Here is an 18,500-nt window from a genome sequence, read left to right as displayed (position 1 = left end):
AGTGATGGAGCGATCACAGTGCTGGACACGGGCCCTGCACCATCACTCCCAGCCTGGGGGCCGCTCCTCCAGTACACACCCAGAGCCCGGAGCCCAGGAGGAGCGGCCCTCTCCCACTCACCACACTGGTTCTCGTCCTCGCCGCCGGGGCAGTGCAGGACGCCGTCGCACCACTGAGAGGGGCTGATGCAGGTCCCCGACGAGCCACACTCCATCTCGGACGCCGAGCACCTGCTCTCCTCTTGCAGAGAAACGGGAGGGAGGTGCCCGTCAGGCTGAGAAACCAAGAAAACCTCCCAGCGCCCACGTGATGAGAGGAAGTCAGCTCCTCCCCTTTGTTTTGAAAGAAGAGGATGAGCCCTCGCCGACTGCATGGACTGCGTATATCAAAGGAACCGGGGCTGGCCGTCAGCAACGCCGAGCCCCTCGGGTCCGTTACTGCCGGGCGGAGGGAAGGACCCCTAGCCTTGAATCTGGACAGCGCGCCCCCGTCCTCTCTGCCACACAGGTGAGTCCTGCAGTCCACAAACGCTGCCCCGGGCTGATGGAGGAGACCTGCACTGGGTTACAGGAGGTGGCCCGGGGAGCCACCGCTGAACACTGAGATACAGGGACCAGGTGTGGCCCCAGGTGGGGCAGCCGTGCTCACGAATGCCAGGTGCCACCTAGTGCCCCAAAGCACAGGGTAAGTGCCACACGCTTCTCCCGTGTGTCCATGCCACACAAAGCACATGGGATCTTGACAAACCACAGATTACAATGAAGCACACAGACCAGACTGGCTGCTTTCAAGGAAGGTTATTCACGCATCACGTAACCAAACAGAAGGCAAGAGGTGGGAAACTTCAAGAGGGACTGTGGGATGGTCCCCCAGCCCAGAGAGCAGGGGCGCGGAAGGGCCAGCCCCCCACGACCTGGCCCTCTCCGGCTCAGGGCAGCTCCTCAGCACTTACTGAACTTCCAGAGCAGGACGGCAGCCAGCACTGCTCCCACTAGGATGGCCCCCAGGCCAAGGGTGACGCACAGCACTTTCTTAGTCTCTGGAGGAAAAGAAGTGAGGACACAATTTAGTGGTCGAATTTCTTAGAAATCAGACTCTCAAATTTCATGTTCCTTGCAATCCTGATGGAGTTCCCTTGAATTTGTGTCACTTAAGTAACTTGCAAAATACTGTCAAGGCTCTGACAGGCTACAGGCTTCCCACTCTACATTCTGGAAAAGGCAACACGATGGGGACAGTAAGCCCAGCGGTTGCCAAGGGCTGGGGGGAGGGATGTGCAGGCAGCACACCAAGGACCTCCTGGGCAGGGAAACTGCTCTGTGTGAGACTGTAATCCTGGACACATTATTATACATTCATCAAAACCTAGAGAATATCCAGCAAAAAGAATGTAATCCTAATGTAAAGCTATGGACTTTAGTTAATAACAATGTTTCAATATCAGTTCATCAATTGTAACAAATGTGACACATTTAGGCAAGATGCAAAGGGAAACGTGGGGCGGACAGAAGAGGGTTCATGGGAACTCCCTCCTCAATTGTTCTATAAGCCTAAAACTACTCTAAAGAATAGTCTATTCATTAAAAAAAATACTTCCAAGATCAAACATCACACTTATAAAAGGTATGTGTTTCTATAGAAGTCAATGAAGTGTTTTAAAGTTTAAGTGTGGTCACTAAGCTAGCTTTTAAAGGACAGTTTTTTCATGCAAAGTCATCCATGTAGGCTCATAGTCTTTCCTTATGAAGCAACAGATGAGGGATTTATACATGCCTGTCCCACTCTCTGTCATCACTGCATTTTCCTCCAGAAAAGTTGAAATGTGCTTATTAGGCAAGTGGGACCCTCTTGTGCACCCGGATTGGACAGTCACTGGTCTGAGCACCCCCTTTTGAAAATGCTGACCTCAAGAGGACCCTTGGTTTTTCTGACCACCCTTGGTATTCTTTCTTGGGGAGGCAGATGCCCCTGTCAGGAGATCCTTAACCCTCCTCGGCCTGGCTTGCCTCCAACCTTCATGGTGGACCGAGGCCAGAAGTCCTCAGCTTTGGCAGCACTGGCGTCTTGGCTGGGTCCCTCTTGGTCAGGGGGCATCTTACACACTACGATGTTTAGCAGTGTCAGTGGTACCTACCCAGGAGATGCCAGTATCACTCCCCCAAGTTTATAACAGCAAATCTGTCTCCAGACATTGCCAAATGTCCCTAGGGGTCAAAATCGCCCCAATTAGGAGTCACTAGTCTCAACCTACCCAGCCACTGCCAGAAGGACATAAGTGCAGAGACGAGCATTTCCTTGATTTGAAAGAAACTGATGGAGGGAAAGAGAGCCACAGAGGAAAGGAGCAGGGGTGATTAAGGAGGAAGGACCCTCAAGGGGTAGAAAATGCAAGGATGGAAGAGAGTAGCAGTGGGGAGAAGGAAGGATGGAAGGGCCACCTGTGAAGCATCGGGGGGCAGAGGCCAGGCTGGAGGCAGAAATACAAGAGTGAAGGCGCTCAGGAAGTGTGGGAGAGGTCTGGGGGGGCCTGGGGCTTCAGAGAGCGCGAGTATGACCCACTGCCGCTATGGTGGCGTGGAAATCCACCTGCCATTCATCTTTAACTGCATGAGCTGTGTGTGTCTGATTGCATATCTCACAAAATAAAAACCCTATCAATGCAAGTGTTCACTGAGTGAGCCCCGGCACTAGCCCTGTGCTAGAACCAGTGTGCTGTGCAGGTCTACCGCTCTGCCAGTCCTGCCTGGGTGGCTCCTGCCATGTAAATGAGCCTGCACTAAAAGAGGGGCGTGGCAACAGGGTCAGAGGGAAAGGAGACAGACGAATGAGATAAGAAAGATGTGGAATTAAGGTGATGGGTGAGGACACGCGACCTCTGATCCCTCAGCCCTCCTCCTCGGCCGCTCAGGTCTGTCCTCAAGATCCTCATAGCCAAGAGAAATGTCGTGGCTGCTTCTGTGCAACAGCCCCACCAGCCACTTCATTCACCGAACACGAAATACTCATTGAGCACGTGTCCAGGGATCAGTACCATGAAGGAAGGTTGGCTCGCTTATTCCTGTGCTGGGGGCTTACCATCTGCTCAAGATGAACTGGCAAAAAGCAGTTCAGGGAAACCTGGCTGGAAAGACCCCCCCTGGGTGGTACTGGCCAAGCTGGCACACGAGCAATAACGGGAGATGAAGGTCTCTGCAGCCGGGCGTCCCCCAGGCCGGAGGCGAGACCCGGGCTGCAGCTTTGATGCAGCGGGGGAGAGGTGAGAGGATCCTGGGACAGACCTGCCCGGTAGGCAGAGGAGAGCCGGCAGCAGAGCCAGGGGGAGCAGAGGGCCCCCCGGGGAAGGCAGACCCAAGGCCCGGGTTCCGTTAGAGGAAATACATGCAGAAGGGGACCTACTTGAGGTGCACACTGTCTCCGACGGGGGTTTGGGCTGCATGCGGATGACGGGTGTCGAAGTGTGCGTCTGAACCCTCGGGGTATACTGGGGCACCGCAGGCGGGTAATACTGAGCCGGATACACCATGTAGGCACTGGAGGCCGCAGAGGGCTTCAGAGGATAGAAGCTTTCGGGTTGGTACCCATGGTTTTCATAGTAAGGTCCGACTCCTGGTGGTGATCCCTGAACAACGAGAAAGATGAACGATGTAAACCCTGATTATCCTAGCAGGCGACTGCACAGCCCGTCGCACTCAGACAAGGCCCTGGAACAGAGCCACAGATTCCCCGGGGGCATCTTCCATTATGCCAAATACTGACCTCACCTAAAATAAACTAACCAGCACGTTTTAAACTAATTGGCAATAGTTTTTGCTTTGTGTTTGTCTACTATTTTTTTAAATTGACATTGAGACTTTGTAACAAACTCAAGAAAAAATGCATAGAAGTCTGAGAGTGAGTCAATGTCCTACGCCCTGAGAATGGGCTGCAAAGTTACGAACTAGCAAGACCAGAATTGTAATGAGAACAGTGATCGCTGACCTTTGAGAGCTTGCTGCTGCGGGGCGTCTGCATTCATAGTCTCCTTGAAACCTGACCAGAGCCCCTAGGATGACACCGTGACCCCCTAAGGGGTGATCAATATGCCCATTTTGCAGACAGGAATGTGAGTGACAGAGGTTAAGAAATCTACCTGAACGGTTTACAATTCTGTGTGTGTTGGTGGGGCTGCTAGCAGCTCCACTGCTGTGAGCAACCTTACAGCAGTTGCGACTGTGTGGAGAGTGTGCTCAGCAACTCTGCCCCTGGGAGTGGAATTTCTGGGGTGCAGTGTGTCCATCCAGAAGTGTGGAGGGAGCCAGCCAGCCTCACTCTCAGCTCCATTCTCGACTGGCTTCTGTCTTCTTAGAAAGCCCTCTCCTCCCACTCTGCTTGCTTAAAACTTGCCCTCTCCAGACCTACCCCTCAAGACCCCGCCCCCCAGAGGCCCCTCCGGACCCCAGCAGCCTGTGACCTTGCCCTCCCCAGGTCCCCTGGATTGCCCACTGGCTGGGACACTCTGGGAGGCCACGGTTGCCCCCTGATCTGAGTGTCCCTGTGCAAGACAACTTCTCACCCATTAATTTTGCCCCTTGTCTCTTGTTGACTAAAAGCAATGGAGTGCTTAGAATTTTAAAGGGGCCTCCAGGGAGTGCGGTTATAAACCACTGAGCCAAACAGGAGCTTAATAACTCACCAACGGGCTCCTTCAAAAGTCCAAAGATTACACTCTAAACCAGAGCAGCAACAGAAAAGGAAAATGAAATGTAATCTCTAATCTAAATGATGGTGCCAGAGGCAAAAAACACACCAACAGCCACCACCGCACAGGCGCTGGCCTCTAAGAACACACTGTCCTTCCCGGGAAGGTCGCAGCAAGCCCCGTGCTTTGTCCCTGTGAACGCCTCTGCCCTGGACTTGACATTTTAAAAGGATCCAGTGAAAAGAAATCCCACCAGGTGCAGGGGTGAGGAAATCAAAGATCTGTTTTCCAGACAGAAGATACGGAAAACTTTTGTTATTAACCGCAGATTTCTGTTATTAATGCTTTATTTAATGTGCTCACTCGCAGGTACAAGGTGAGTCGGTGATGTGTGTATGATGGAGAATAAAGGCAGTGCGCTTGTCGCCGAAGTGTGTGTTGCGGGAGGGTCTCAGGGAGGGCTGAGGGGCGGTCAGCGCAGTGTCCGACTCAACCGTGGCCTGTCCCAGCCCACCTGGAAGCAAGGCCACACTGTGGTCTGCTGGCCGGGGGATCCCGCACACTTTCCTCCAGGGGACTCACTCCCTCTGCCTCTCTCTGTCCCCTGCCCCACCCCTGACCCCTGCCCCACCCTCACTCAGAGTGGAAGAGAAGAGGCCCTGGGAGATCACATCACCCACCCCACCCAGCAGCTCCAAGACCCCCATCTGTCCAACTGCCACATGGCTTCCCCTCCCACCCCTTCCTGCTCAGCCCCAACCCCAAGAATGCCTTCAGAGCATCCTTGGAGCACAGGCATTCCCTGCAAGCAGCTCTTAAAATGCTGACCCCCACACATCGCTGGAAGCAACAGAAGGAACAGGGAGCAGAGGAAAGGCCAGGAAGCTAATAATTAAACACTTACTGAGTTTAGAGCCATCCTGACTTTATCAGCAGCATCAGGGGAAGGCAGGTATTTGGAACGTTCAAGGTGACCTAGAAGATGGAAGGGCAAGACTATTACTTCCATGCCGGCGAGTGTGCGGAAGATGAATCAGGAAAGGACTGGACGTCTGGGCGAGGGTTACCTCTCTCCAGAACCACGGCGGCCTCGTGCGGTCACCTTAACCTTCACCTCACCACCTCTTCCTGCCGCAGCTGCTCCGCCTGAAAAAGACGGGGACCCAGTTGCTTGGTCCTTAAGTCAAGAGCCTGCTGCACTGAGCCGGCCTCACCGGGAAGCCCAGACTTCCCCAACGTCACCTCCACCCAAAGGAGCATCCGGGGAAGGCATACACGCACAAGGACTGAGAGGACATTGAGTCTGGCAGCAGGGAGGGGAGGGCAAAGCCCCAGGGTCAACTCCCGGCAGTGCTACGTCCGAGGAGTCATTGGGCAGGTGAGCTCTTGGAAGCTTGGACAGAGGTGGATGTAACATCACACTGGCTTGCCCAGGTGGAGATTTAGCGCGAGGGTGCAGGCAGATGCCTCGCACGCCGGGGCTGTGGCTCGTCCCCACGGAGCATCCTTGGGCCCAGGGAGCAGCCGCCACCCCACCGTGGGGCGGGCGGTGTAGGGCTTAGTCCCAGGTGGAGGGCACGCCTGACTTTTCAGAGAAGCCGTATGGAATCCCCTCGATGTTAATAAACACGTTATGTTAAAAAAAAGTTTTCTTAAAACACATTCACATCCACTGGCTACTCCACTTCCTACCCCAAACCCAGAAAAGAAAGAAATTCAGAACTAAGCATTTTGGTGGTTTCTAAGGTTATCGGTAGTGACAAGAAAGCTCCGGTCACCTCGTTTGCCGACGTCTGTGAACAGCTAACAGCAGTAGCTAGGAAGACCTCGGCATGAGGGGCCTCATAGTAAAGCCCGTCCGACGTCACTCTCCCGTCACGAGCGAGGGACAGCTTTTGTCCTCTGCTCCCGGCTGCCTTGAAATGACCAAGCAGGCTCCAGGAAACGGCCTTTGCCATCACGTGCCCCCAGGGCCGCGTCCCCAGAGAGAAGAAAGCTCTGAGCTTCGAGGCTTCGAGGCCTCAAGGCCGGCCAGATCAGGCGTGAAGGTTCTCCCCGCAAGGTGCCCGGCACACAGCAGGTGCTCAAACAGCCGGGGGCAGCGCGGCAGCCTCGACCTCGGGGACCAGACCCCGGGTCCAGACCCCGCTCAGGCACTGGCTGGCTGCGACCTGGGCAGGTCAGATGGGGCTTCCGAGCCTCGGTGTCCTCCCGTGCAAAGGAGGCTGACACTGGCAGCCGCTCTAGGGTCATCAGGGAAGCAAAACGAGCTGACAGTGAAGTTCTGAGTGCCTGGGACACAATCAGGGCTCCATATGTTTTCGCTAAATAAAAGTGATTGCAAAGCTGGTACATGTTGAAGAGCCCACAGAGGCAGGGTGGGCCTCATTTGGAGCATTTGCAGATTCTAAGATTTGCATCTGGAAAGTGATCCTGAGATGTCGACACAAAATCCGCCAGCTCTGAAAACCCAGTGGAGCCCAAACGCTGCAGAGCCGGTGCCAGCCGGCTCTGCCCCTCTGCCTCCCAAGCAAAGTTATTATTTGACTCATTGCACTTTAAAAAAAAACAAACCAACATCAACTTGCTATAAATAAAAATATTGAGTATGGCTGTTTAATCTTGGGAGACCTTGTTGAACAAGTCACAAGAAAAATGCACCAGCTCATTTATTAACTCTTCAAATAAAGATAAAAAGACCAGTTCGTACTGATAGCTTTGAGATTTTTTTTAAGACTAGAAAAAAGAGTCAACACCTTCTGGGTATGAGGAAAGAAACCTGACCTGTGTACAGGAGGAAGAGATCACAATTTAGAACATACATGACATTTCAGCCTGTAAGTGGACGTGATTATCGCATATTAATAACCTTTCCCACGTCTGCTCTGTAAAAAGAGAGGGTCCTGAGACTTGACAGCAGCGCAATCCTCTAGTCTAAGCAGAAAAGTCCCACCTTCCTCAGATCAGTTTCAAGGGAGACCCGCCCTGGTGGGCACTCTCACCCGCTGCTTTCTCTGCCCTCAGGCGGTAGCTCCCTGTGCCCCTGAGCTATCTCACCAGTTATAGGTTTGGTTGAAGTTTCAGGAAATGAAAATTCGATACCACTGGCTGCTTTCCCAGTTTAAGAGCCCTCTGAAGGGAGGAATGAATCAGTGCTTGAAATCCACGCTTTCTGTTCATTCAAGATCCCTAACAGCGAGAGACCAGGAAGCCAGGAGAGGAAGGGGCACCAGGGGGCCATGGCCATGAATGGCCCAGTATAAGCCCAGGAGCCAGCAATAATCGCAGCACAATCCTATCTCATCCAGCGACCCCACAGCCCATAGAGCCTTTGAACCAGAGCACCAGCCACGCCCAGACCCGCCACCACGGACTTTGGGAGAGAAGGTGAGAGTCGTGCTGCCTCTGATTCCCAGTGGCCAAAGAGGAAAGAAGGGAGAAGCGTCTCCCTTGGGAACTGGATCCGACGGGAGACGCCCCGCTGTCCAAGGAGACCAGGAGAGCACGTTCTGTGCCGCTCATCTTCAAAACCAGCCATTCCAGGCCCACAAAAGGCAGCACGTCTCTTTAACTGGTCCCTGAAAGGGGCAAGACAACCTGGATGGTGAGAGACAACACTGTTTCTCGAATGTTCTGTCCCATCTGTTAAAGGATACAGGTGATTGCCCTTGATTCATGAAAGCCAGTCTTAATGGCGCACCTCTCCTTGAAGTGACAGAGAGAACACGAGCCGAAGCCCCGCCCCCTCCCTGTTCGGGGGGAGGCCCTGCTCCAACGCCGTCCACTCGAGTCACACAACGGAACACGGCTGTCTTGTCCACTCTGGCTTTCCTTCGGGGGAGCTGACTCATGCCTCGAGTCACCTGCCGGCCATCCCTCCTTCCTGCACCCCTTGATGTAATGAAACTATTTCCAAATCAGAGGAGTCTCTTCTTGCGCTATCGCTCCTCTGATCTCAGAACACACTGGAGGCTTATTTTGAAAACTACTAAACCAACACAAATGAGGTCAATCTCATAGACACTGACTCACATCAGGGGTAGGAATTTCCCCTATAATGAAGGCTCCACTGACTTCTCCACACACCGCCATTCATGCACATGCTCCTGAGTTGAGCCCTCCAGGTGCCTTGAGATGCTGGCAGTATGATGAGGTGTGATGGGCTGTAAGCCCCTCCACCGCACTTCCTTGACCTCAGATTCGGTACCCCTTCTTCAAACTCCACAGCAAGCAGGAGCAACAGACACTCCCTACCCAATGAGCAGATGGATGATCAGCAGATCACTGATGCCTTAACCACTGCATAAAATCACATTATACGTAAAGATGCTCTCGACTGTTGGGGATAAAATGCACTGCTAGAGGAAAGCTAACAGACAGTGGTGGGTTTAAGGAAGAGTTCAATATAAACAAGGCTAAGGCGATCAGACAAATGGCATGCGCAGCGACCGGCACAGGGTAGTGGGGCGGGCACGCCAGCTCAGGAGAGGCCCTGCCTGCCTCATCCAGGTCTCTTTTTCTATGAATGCCTCATTGTCCAAACGAGATTGCAAACTTTTTAGGGCAGGAATTGGGTCTGGTCCTTTGTTTTTTTTAAAATCTAGCTTTGTACCATACAAAGAAAGTCTTCCTTTTTTTTTTTTTTTTTAGGTATCCCAAAGGCCAAATGAGTAAGATGAAATTTAAGAGAGAGAGAGCTGGAAAGCCTGCACCTGAAAAAAAAAAAAAAAAACACCAAAAAAAAAAACAGCCTCCAAATTGAGGATGTGGGTAACCTCACAGGTCTGGTGCACAAAACTGACTGCATGCTGCCATGACAGGTGGGCTGGAGAGGGGCCCGGTCCCTCCAGGAGGGACAATGTGCAAAGGCCACTGTCTAAGGTTGGAAGAACCTGCCCAGGTCAGTCTGTGAAATAGACGTAACAGATAAGTGTGTGAGTGTCCTAGCACCGACCCCAACACACGGCAGCCCTCAGTAATGAGATACTGATGGCAGCTAAGGGACTGTCATGTGGAAAGCAGACTCTGAATCCAGCATCAAAATGGTCAGCGATATCAGAAAGGCAGGTTTAGCTCAATCCAGGGAAACCAAGTTTCCAACAATGAGAATGTTTCAATATTGACTGGGTTGCTTTGGAAGAAACAGAGTTCCTCAAACCAAGAAAAGTTTGCTCCAGGCCTGGAAGATCGTTTCTCAAACACATTCTAGAACCAAACTGGGCTTGAGCTGCGAGGCCAGACATGATGTTCCTTTATTCCCTGTGATTTAGAACTTGAAGAATGAACTCCACACGTCCGGGGTTCAGATCCAGTCTCAAATGAGGCCAGGTGTGCGCGCTGCCGGGAAGGCCCTCAGAAAGCAAGGGCCTTAAAGGGATTCTGACGCCGGGCCACGCACCAGCAAGCGATCATTAACACCGGGCCTTAGTTTCATCTGCCAATTCAGAGTCACTAGAAAATATTTTCCTAACAAATGTCCACTGGCTCGCCACAGCCCCTCTTCCCAGTCCTCCTTGACTGAGCTCCCCATCCAGCCTGACCCTGCCTCAGCTTCCAGGCTTCACCTGGTGCCTTCAAACATTTCGTGCTTTCTTATCGCATTTCTGCATCCTCACCCCCTCCTGCACCTCCAACTCCCCACACCAATGCCTGATGGCTTAACTCTGTACACACAAACGAAATGCCTGGAGTTTCCACCTATACAGCAAGTCCTTCCTTCCTTCCTCACCTCTAACAAGAGAAAAAGCATGCTTAAGTCACCTTCCTTCTTCAAATTCCACAGTGTTTACAGTCCAAGGAACTGCCCACACCTCCATCAGAAAATCAGGGTTTGCCATTCTCCCTCGGTGCCTCTTAGGCTGCCCACGACATTTCCACACTCCCAATCCTCTTCGCCTGACCTCTGTCCAGTGGCCGGGGCAAACCAAGTCTCAGGTCATATACCCTTCCTTCCTGACCTCAAGCTCTGCCTCTAGTGTGTCCCCCAGAACTGCCTGCATGATCAGCTGAGCCATTGGCTACTCCCCAGGACTCCACGTGGATCTGGAACCAGGATGGTCAAGGGCACGGGGGCACCAGGAGTCCCCTCCCCTACACCCAGGCCTGCAGCCCTGGGGACTTGCGAGCCAATGCTCCCCAACACCCAGCTAGCAAGGGACTCACTAAGGCCGGCTGGCCCGACTCAGACCTCAGCACTCAGGCATGTGACACCCGTGCGTGCACCCCATCCCCAGAGGCCACTCAACTCATCCTGGGGCAGACCCAACGGCAGGGCCCCTGAAAAGTAAAGGAGGGGCCAGGAAGAGCAGCTGTGGGAAGCAGGACCACCCCAGGAGACCCAGAGCTGTGAAAACAGCAGAGGCGGAAGAGCACCTGGGGCCTGGCGTGCCCCTCCTCCACCCTCCGCACCAGCAGGGCCAGCGTCCACACCTTAAGTAAGCAAAGCTGACCAGGCTCTAAGTTGACCCAGTCGCCTTTCCTCTCTACGTCCATGCCCAAGGCTCAGACTTGACCCCTGGTTCCCAAACCTGGAATTCTCTGGAAGGCTCAGAAAATGAGATTTCCTATTCCATCAGAGGCTGATGCAGGGCCATGACCCCAAATGCTAGCAAAGCCCCTGGGACTCCCACCACAGGTTTAGGTGGAAAAGGCTGAGAGCCACCGCTCTCACTTTTGTACTTCCTGGTTGACCCCCACCCCCGGCTGGGCCCAGAGCAGTGGTCAGCCACTTACAGAATGATGACCATCACTACCCACTTAGCGTTCGTGTCTCTGCGCTTCCTCGCCTAAAGGACATTTTCACCTGCAGCCCCACCACCTGGGAGGTTAGCTCTCTGCACTGCCCCAGTGAAGCATCCCCTGCTCTCCCGCCCAGGTCTCACCGGAAGGGGGCAGATCGGAGCCCAAGGGGGCCCCTGCTCTTGGATGATGGGGAAACCAGCCCTGTCTGGGAACAAGCCCCGACCACATGAGGAGTCCAGGCCTCACTCAGCTTCCCTGGAACCAGATGACCAGCCTTCATCCCCAGTTCTCCCTACAGGCCTCGGGACATAGGGCAAGTTATTTCAGCTCTCTGCCTCAATTTCCACACAACTGAGTTAAATCCATTCTACAGAGCTTGGAATGATGCCTGCCTGGAAGAAAGTGCCGATCCACTGGTATCATGATGGTACCAGTGTGGCCAAAGTGTCTCCTACAAGTAAGGTGACTGAGCCAGGGTGGAGCAGCCCAGAGCACCAAGGGGCCAAGCTCCAAGCACTCCCCTAGGCCCTAGAAATGGCGCCGGGACCTTTCATTCTGACCTCACTGGTCCAGTAAAGGTCGGTGGGGTTGGGGGACACAGGCAGGCGCCACATGATAAAGCTGAGGAAGCTAAGAGTGCCCCTCCAGTGACTCCCTGGGGGCTCCCCCCCACCTGGCCTACCAGACCCCCCTCTCCTGCAGCAGCGCTGGTTCCCCCAGGCTCCTTGTCCTTGGTAAGCACTGCCCACGCGTCCAGTCGCCACCCCTTCTCCGGGAGACGTTGGCGCCAGCCTCACTTCCTGGAGAACCTTCCGCGACCTCCCAGGCTAAGTCAACAACCCTCCTCTCAATTCAGGTTTTCTAAACACCTTGGAACTCTCCTTAGCAGCCTTTGTAATTTTCCATTATTCGGGTGGCTCACTACAGGAGTGCAGGGAATCAGCGCTTCACCTGTGTGCCTCCTTCCTTCCTGAGCCCCGAGGCTACCGCGCCTGTTTGAATGGAGGTTGGGGATTCGAAGCCTGGAGGCCGAGCCCTGGGTGACCCCTGCCCACCAGGCGGACCTCGGGTCGCTATCATTTCCCTCTCAAGCGATCCACTAGGATTCCACCTGACCAGGCTCGCCAGCGCGGCCTGTGCCTCAGAGGCAGTAATCTTGATTCAGAATCACCGTTCTGTGCCCTCCAGCGAGGCGGGCCCTTGGCCGCATGGGCTCAAGGCTCCATGCACGAAAATGCCAGGGCTCCAGCCAATGTCGTTTGCCACCAGCAACCAGGCCCCCTGGGGAGTGGAAGCACGAAATTTGGGGCCATAAGGCAATTCTTCAGCAAGGCCCGTGCAGCCGCGGGCAGGGCGCCCACTGACAGGCTGGTGCGCTCGGCTGCCAGTCCACCATCCCGCGTCCTGCCGGACGGCTTGCGGTGGACCGCAGCGCCCGGGTGCCCGGCCTCGTCCCTGGCAGGAAGTGCGCGCCTTGGGATCAAGACCACCCCTCCAGGCCGGGGATGCACCCGCAGGTGCCCGCTGCCCAGGTGGCCCAGCTCTGATCATCGCCTCCGGGTCGCGGCAACGGGGCCCGGGCCGTGGGCAGTCCCTCCCCGGGGCCGCTGAGCGGTTCGCACCTCGCCCCGAGTCCCTCGGGCCTGTCCCCGCCGTCCCCGCCGCGCCGCCCGTATCGCTCCCAGCATCTCAGCGAGTTTCCAGTTTCTCCCCACTTCGGGAGGGAACCAAGAAGCAGAAGGAGTTCAGGTAGCACTCCGGGACTGCAGAGATTTTCCCGAAACAAAGAAGCGAATCGACAATTCCCCCTCTAACTCGTCCCCAGGGGAAAAGGCGCATCCCCGATTCCGCAGAAGCAGGTGGAGCTAAGTCGGGTCCCGCCGAGGGGACCCACCCTGAGGGACCCGGAGGCACTCTCTTCTCCGACCAGTTGGCTAAGGACCCGCTGGGCAGCCTGCCCGAGGCAAGCGATGCCAACGTGTCAGCCAGAGGCCACTGACCGACGCGCCAAGGGGTTCCCAGGCGCGCGGAACCCTCCAGGCCCCACGGACGTCTTCTTGCCCGGCTCGGCCCCGCGCGCCGGCTGGTGGGAGGACGCGCCTGCAGGGCCGGAGCTGCTCACACCTGGCTTCACCTGCTGCTACTCCCACCCAGCGCGGGGCGGCGGCTAGGTCGCTCCCTGGCGCCCAGGTTCTCCCTTGCTCCCGGGACCCCCTCCCTGCCCCCAGCCCTGCGCAGGGAACCCACCGCGAGTGCCGCTTACCTGCGGAGCTCCGGGGCGCGGCGCTCCCTGCCCCTCACCCTTCCTCCTCCTCCGCCTCCCCCCGGGTTCGCGTCTTCCTCTGCCCAGCGCCGAGTCCCCGATCCTCCCCGGCTCTCGCTTTAATCCCGGGAGGCGGTGTCCGAGTATACCCAGGGAGACACCCCCAAGCGCCGGTCCCGGGTCACCTCGGGCAGGGGGAGGGGACGGACGGGAACGGCTGTCCCAGGCGGGGCGGATCGGGGCGGGGGAGGGGGCTGCGGGAGGAGGAGTTTCCCCCAGGGAAAGCCCGGGCCGGGACCTTGGCCAGACCCAGAGGGAGTTCCGAGGACGCTTCCGTCCCCGGCAGGCAGTTTTGGGTTGGGGAGGAGGGCATTTCCCGCCGTACTCCTCCCTGGCCGAGCAGGTCGCGGCGCTTCGCGGCCCGAGGAGTCGAGTTTGGATTCAGGAGAGGGATCCTGGGGGCGCTGATCAAGTCTTGTATGGGCCGGCGGGGTCTTGGCTCCGGCATGGCCTCTGTGCCCAAGGCGAGGACCCAGGAGTCTGCGCCCAGGGACCGCTGGCCCGGGCAGTAGAGCCCAAGGACGGAGCCCTTCGCGCCAAGGACCCTCCGCAGTCCGTTGGGGCGGCATCTCTCTGCCCTCAGGTCCCAAGCCCCTCCCCCTCCCTGGGAACAACCCCAAGAGTGGCTGAAGTCTTCCCGCCCACCTAAGAGGAGAAACAGGGGGTGAGGAAAGAGGGTGAGAGAAATCTTAGTTCAGAAGGCATGGCTTTTCCATCATCCTTACGAGGCTCTTTCCAATGCTGTTTGCAATATGTAAATTAAGGCGGATTGCTTTAGAAGAGAAAGGAAGCTGAATTCATTCCAAATCACCTGCTGCATCGGCTCAGCGCTCCTTCCTGAGCAGGTGTCCTGGGAGCTGGACTTACCTAGTAAGTTCTTCGCATCCTTTCCTTTGGCTCCCACCCTTTGATCCACCACAGGGGACATTCCGGCACATGCCCCAGTCCTTCTCATCTCTCATCCTTCACTGGTGTCAAGTTTGTCCAAGCAGAAGACCCTTGAGGACTGTCTCCTGCAGATAGGTCAGGTCAGGGGGTCTTTGGTAGTGACTCATTTATGTTTTGAGTAGCATGTTTGGAGCCCTCCAAATGACACCATTGCTCCACAGAACACCAGTGTCCACCTGTCCACCAGGCTGTATATGTGTCCGCACCTTCATCCCTCTTGTGGCCGTTCTCTCACTATTCACATCCCCTTCTCTTTGCAACTTTCTGGAACTTTTTGGAGGTATACACGTCTCCCAGGAGTAGATCACCGACTTGGGGAGCCAGCTCCATCCCGGTGCTAGCAGCAGGCCTGTGGCCAGTGTCTGGTTCAGCAGCTTAAGCCCATTGCCTACCAGGATTCTTGCTTCAGGGATAAACACACAACCCGCTTTTGGCCAGTGAGACCTGGAAGAGAGGTTTCCTGGCGTGGGGTCGGGGTGGGGAGGATGGTGTATTTTCACTCTTCTATGGGAGCTTCCAGAGACCCTCCTCCTTGTGCTGGGAGAAAGAAGCAGCCAGTCATCTCAGAAATGTTGCTAGCCATCTTCCCATCACCAGGCAGCGAGTACCGGGATAAAGATGGCTCCTCCGTCAAAACCTGTAGCATAGTGATGACAGGGAACCCAGCTCTTGATGACATCATCCAACCACTGACTCAAACCAACTCTGAAGTAAGCCCCCTTTCCCACTTCTTTCATGAATACAAGTGGAAATCAGAATTATTGACCAAGGGGAGTAGCTGTAATACAGTGAAAACAGAACAGTATTATTAGATATTAAAAAAAAAACAACAAGCAACAGAGTTCTTCTCATAGCCATAGGGCAGACTAGACATCCTGAGATACTGTCCACACTAGGAAACAGCCAACAGGACTTGATAGAATATATACTGTTGAAAATCTTTTAAAGTTACAGATGATTTTGCAAGAAAACTTGGCAAATCCTCAGACACAAAAGTGAAGCGGGAGCTCCCGTGTGGGGAAGTCAGGGTGGCTGTGAGATCCTGAAATCATCCAGCCACCTCTGTCTTGCAGAGGGTGAGGGTGAATGACGACGTCACAGTCCTCAGCAGGGCGGGGGGAGGGGGGACTTGTTCTGGCACCACAGCACCAAGTCAGCACCAAAAAGCCCTGCCCTCAAAAAGAAGACGATTTTTTAAGAATGTATCTATCCCACTGATGGGTGATGACCAGTAAACACTTCCATTTCTTAGTCTCAGCTCTCAGTGGAGCAGCACTAACACTCTCCTGAGAATTTATAACTACCACAAGCCCTCTTATGAGAATTTAAGTTTTGCACCTGAATCCCCACTATCTCTGTAGTCAGAGGAACATCAAGTCAAGAGTTTAATCTAAAGTGGTCCCAGACTGGTGATGTCCCAGGCACACGGCAGAAGCAAACTCTTAGACTGTGTAGTGGAATGTAATTCATAACACATGTAAATACTCCACACTGTCCAGATAATATGAATAGATTTTTTGAAAGATATAGATTATCAGATTGTCTAATATTTAAAGACTGAAATATACAATTTATGAGACCCATGTAGAATGGACGTATGTAAAAGGAAGCTGGTTTGGCTAAATTAATAAACTGTCCCACTTGGAAGACCGAATGAAGGAGACTGAGCCTCCCGACTTTATGGCAGAAAGCTGATCGGGGTATTAATGTAGGGAGAAGAGGAAACAGTGAATGGGAAGAGACAGAGAGCCTGGACACAGAGCCATCTCCGTACGGAAGCACGAAATGTTTCAGGGGCATACAGGCCCGCGGAGACGTCTAATGGGAAATCTCATTACCCAGAAGGAAAAAGGTGACGTTAGAATCCTGTATCATGTGAAATACGCAAATCAGTTTGGGTAAATTAAAGATCACATGTGAAAATAAAGGACTAGAATGTTTAGATGACGGAGTGGCTTTGTAAAGGGACAGTCTCACTAGAATTCCTTTCATGTGTGTTTCTGGTTAGGTTGGGCCATGAGCCCTTGGGAGGCTTGGCGGACAGAAGTGAATCAGGGCCAGTGTTTGCTCCATACTCGTTACTGCTCAGCTGGCTCACCACTCAAGGCACTCACTGCTCAAGGCAGTGGCCAGGTCCTTTCCCCTGATCCTCCGGCTTCTGTGACTCAAGGCTGTGTGTGTTTTGCTCTGTGATGAACCCCACCCCAGCCTCTGCAGGACAACTTGGTCAAGGTTAGGGCAACAGTCCGACCTTGTGGGCTCCAGCTCACCTGTAAGGGCTCCAGCTTGTCCTTGCCCCCCCCAGTTACTCCGCTTGTGGACTGAACCATGCACCCCAAATTCATTTGATGAAGCCCTAACCCCAATGTGACTGTATTTGGAGACAGGACTTAATCAGGGTTTAATGAGATCAAGGGTAGATTGGTGATTGACAGGACTGCTGGCCTTACAGAAAGAAGATTCGATCTCTCTGTCTGTATGTGTCTATGTCTGTCTGTTTCTCTCTCTCTCAGCGTGCATGCATTGAGGACAGGCCACGTGAGGACTTGTCTGCAAGCCAGGAAGAGAGCCCTCACCAGGACCCCAACAGCCAGGCATCCTGATCTTGGGCCTCCAGCCTCCAGAACTGTGAGAAAATAAATGTCTCCTGTCTAACCAGCCCAGACTGTGGGGTTTTGTTGCAGCATCCTGAGCAGAGTAACATGCCATCATCCCCTGTGGTCTGCAAGCTTCAGCACCAGATGAGTGCACAAGAGCCACACAGAGACAGGTTGCACAGCTCCTGTGGGGCAGGTCCTCTAACCAACCCCTTCTGAAAACGCACAGACACACATCGCTGTAGGACGTGGAGCCCAAATTAAAACTGAGTGCTTCGGCATGGAGGGAGCTTGAGGACATGATGCTGAGTGAAATAAGCCAGATACAGAAAGACAAACACTGTCTGATCCACTCACATGAGGTCCCTGGAGGGGTCAAGGTCACAGAGGCAGAAAGCAGAGCGGAGTGTGGCAGGGGCTGCGGTTGGCAAATGGGGAGTTACTGTTTACTGGGGACTGAGTTTCAGTTGGGGAAGATGGAAAGTTCTGGAGATGATGGCGGTGATGGCTGCACAACAGTGTGAATGTGCTTACTGCCGGTGAACTGTGCACCTAAAAATGGTTAAGATGGTGAATTTTTACTTTTTTTCAAAGGTAGAAGTCATCATGAAAAATGGTAAATTTTATGTAATGTATATTTTACTACACACAAAAAAAACAAACACCAAACCAGACTGATTAAAAATTAAAGCTGCTCAGTACCATGTATGACCAAAATTGAGTCAGCTGGAGGGAAAGGGGGGAGGTAAAGGAGGAGGCAGGCAATTAGTACAACCACATTGAAAAACGGTTTGGTGTTCTGCGGTGATGTTGAAGATGTGTAAAACTTTCACCCTGGAATTTCACTCCCAAGGATGTACCTAGAATTCTTGCAAGGTGCCCAGAAACTTCTACAGGAATGTTTACAGAAGCACTGTTTATATTGCAAAATCATGGAAACAACCTAGGTACTAACAGGAAACCCCTGTCGGTTCCTCCAAATGGGAAAAGAAATAAATATGTATTGGTCTGTTCATATGATGGAACATTACCCAGCAATAAGAATGGGCAAACCACAGCTGTTCGCAGTACTGTGGATGAATCTCCCAAAATGTGAGGCAAAAAAAGCAAGTTGCAGGGAGACAACATACTGGGGGCTCCTTTTATATAAAGTCCTAAACATCCAACATCGAATAACAGTTTTGGAGGTACACTGATACATGGCAAACCTGT

The 18,500-nt window shown here is 53.8% G+C and overlaps 1 protein-coding gene across 1 annotated transcript in view; it reads right to left on the bottom strand.

Annotated features, from left to right (window-relative positions):
* Positions 1 to 13,854, bottom strand: part of TMPRSS2 (transmembrane serine protease 2) — a 32,701-nt gene extending 18,847 nt beyond the window's left edge. The window contains exons 1-6 of the mRNA XM_032461838.1: positions 13,684 to 13,854; positions 5,747 to 5,825; positions 5,584 to 5,654; positions 3,398 to 3,620; positions 954 to 1,040; positions 122 to 241 (exon numbers count right to left, since the gene is read on the bottom strand). Of these exons, the coding sequence (XP_032317729.1) occupies positions 122 to 241; positions 954 to 1,040; positions 3,398 to 3,620; positions 5,584 to 5,598 (445 nt within the window). The 5' untranslated portion in view covers positions 5,599 to 5,654; positions 5,747 to 5,825; positions 13,684 to 13,854. The remainder of the gene's footprint in view (positions 1 to 121; positions 242 to 953; positions 1,041 to 3,397; positions 3,621 to 5,583; positions 5,655 to 5,746; positions 5,826 to 13,683) is intronic.
* Positions 13,855 to 18,500: the final 4,646 nt, after the last annotated feature.

This window comes from Camelus ferus, chromosome 1 (genome assembly GCF_009834535.1).
Source record: "Camelus ferus isolate YT-003-E chromosome 1, BCGSAC_Cfer_1.0, whole genome shotgun sequence".
NCBI lineage: Eukaryota > Metazoa > Chordata > Mammalia > Artiodactyla > Camelidae > Camelus > Camelus ferus.
This window is presented reverse-complemented; position numbering and strand designations above follow the sequence as displayed.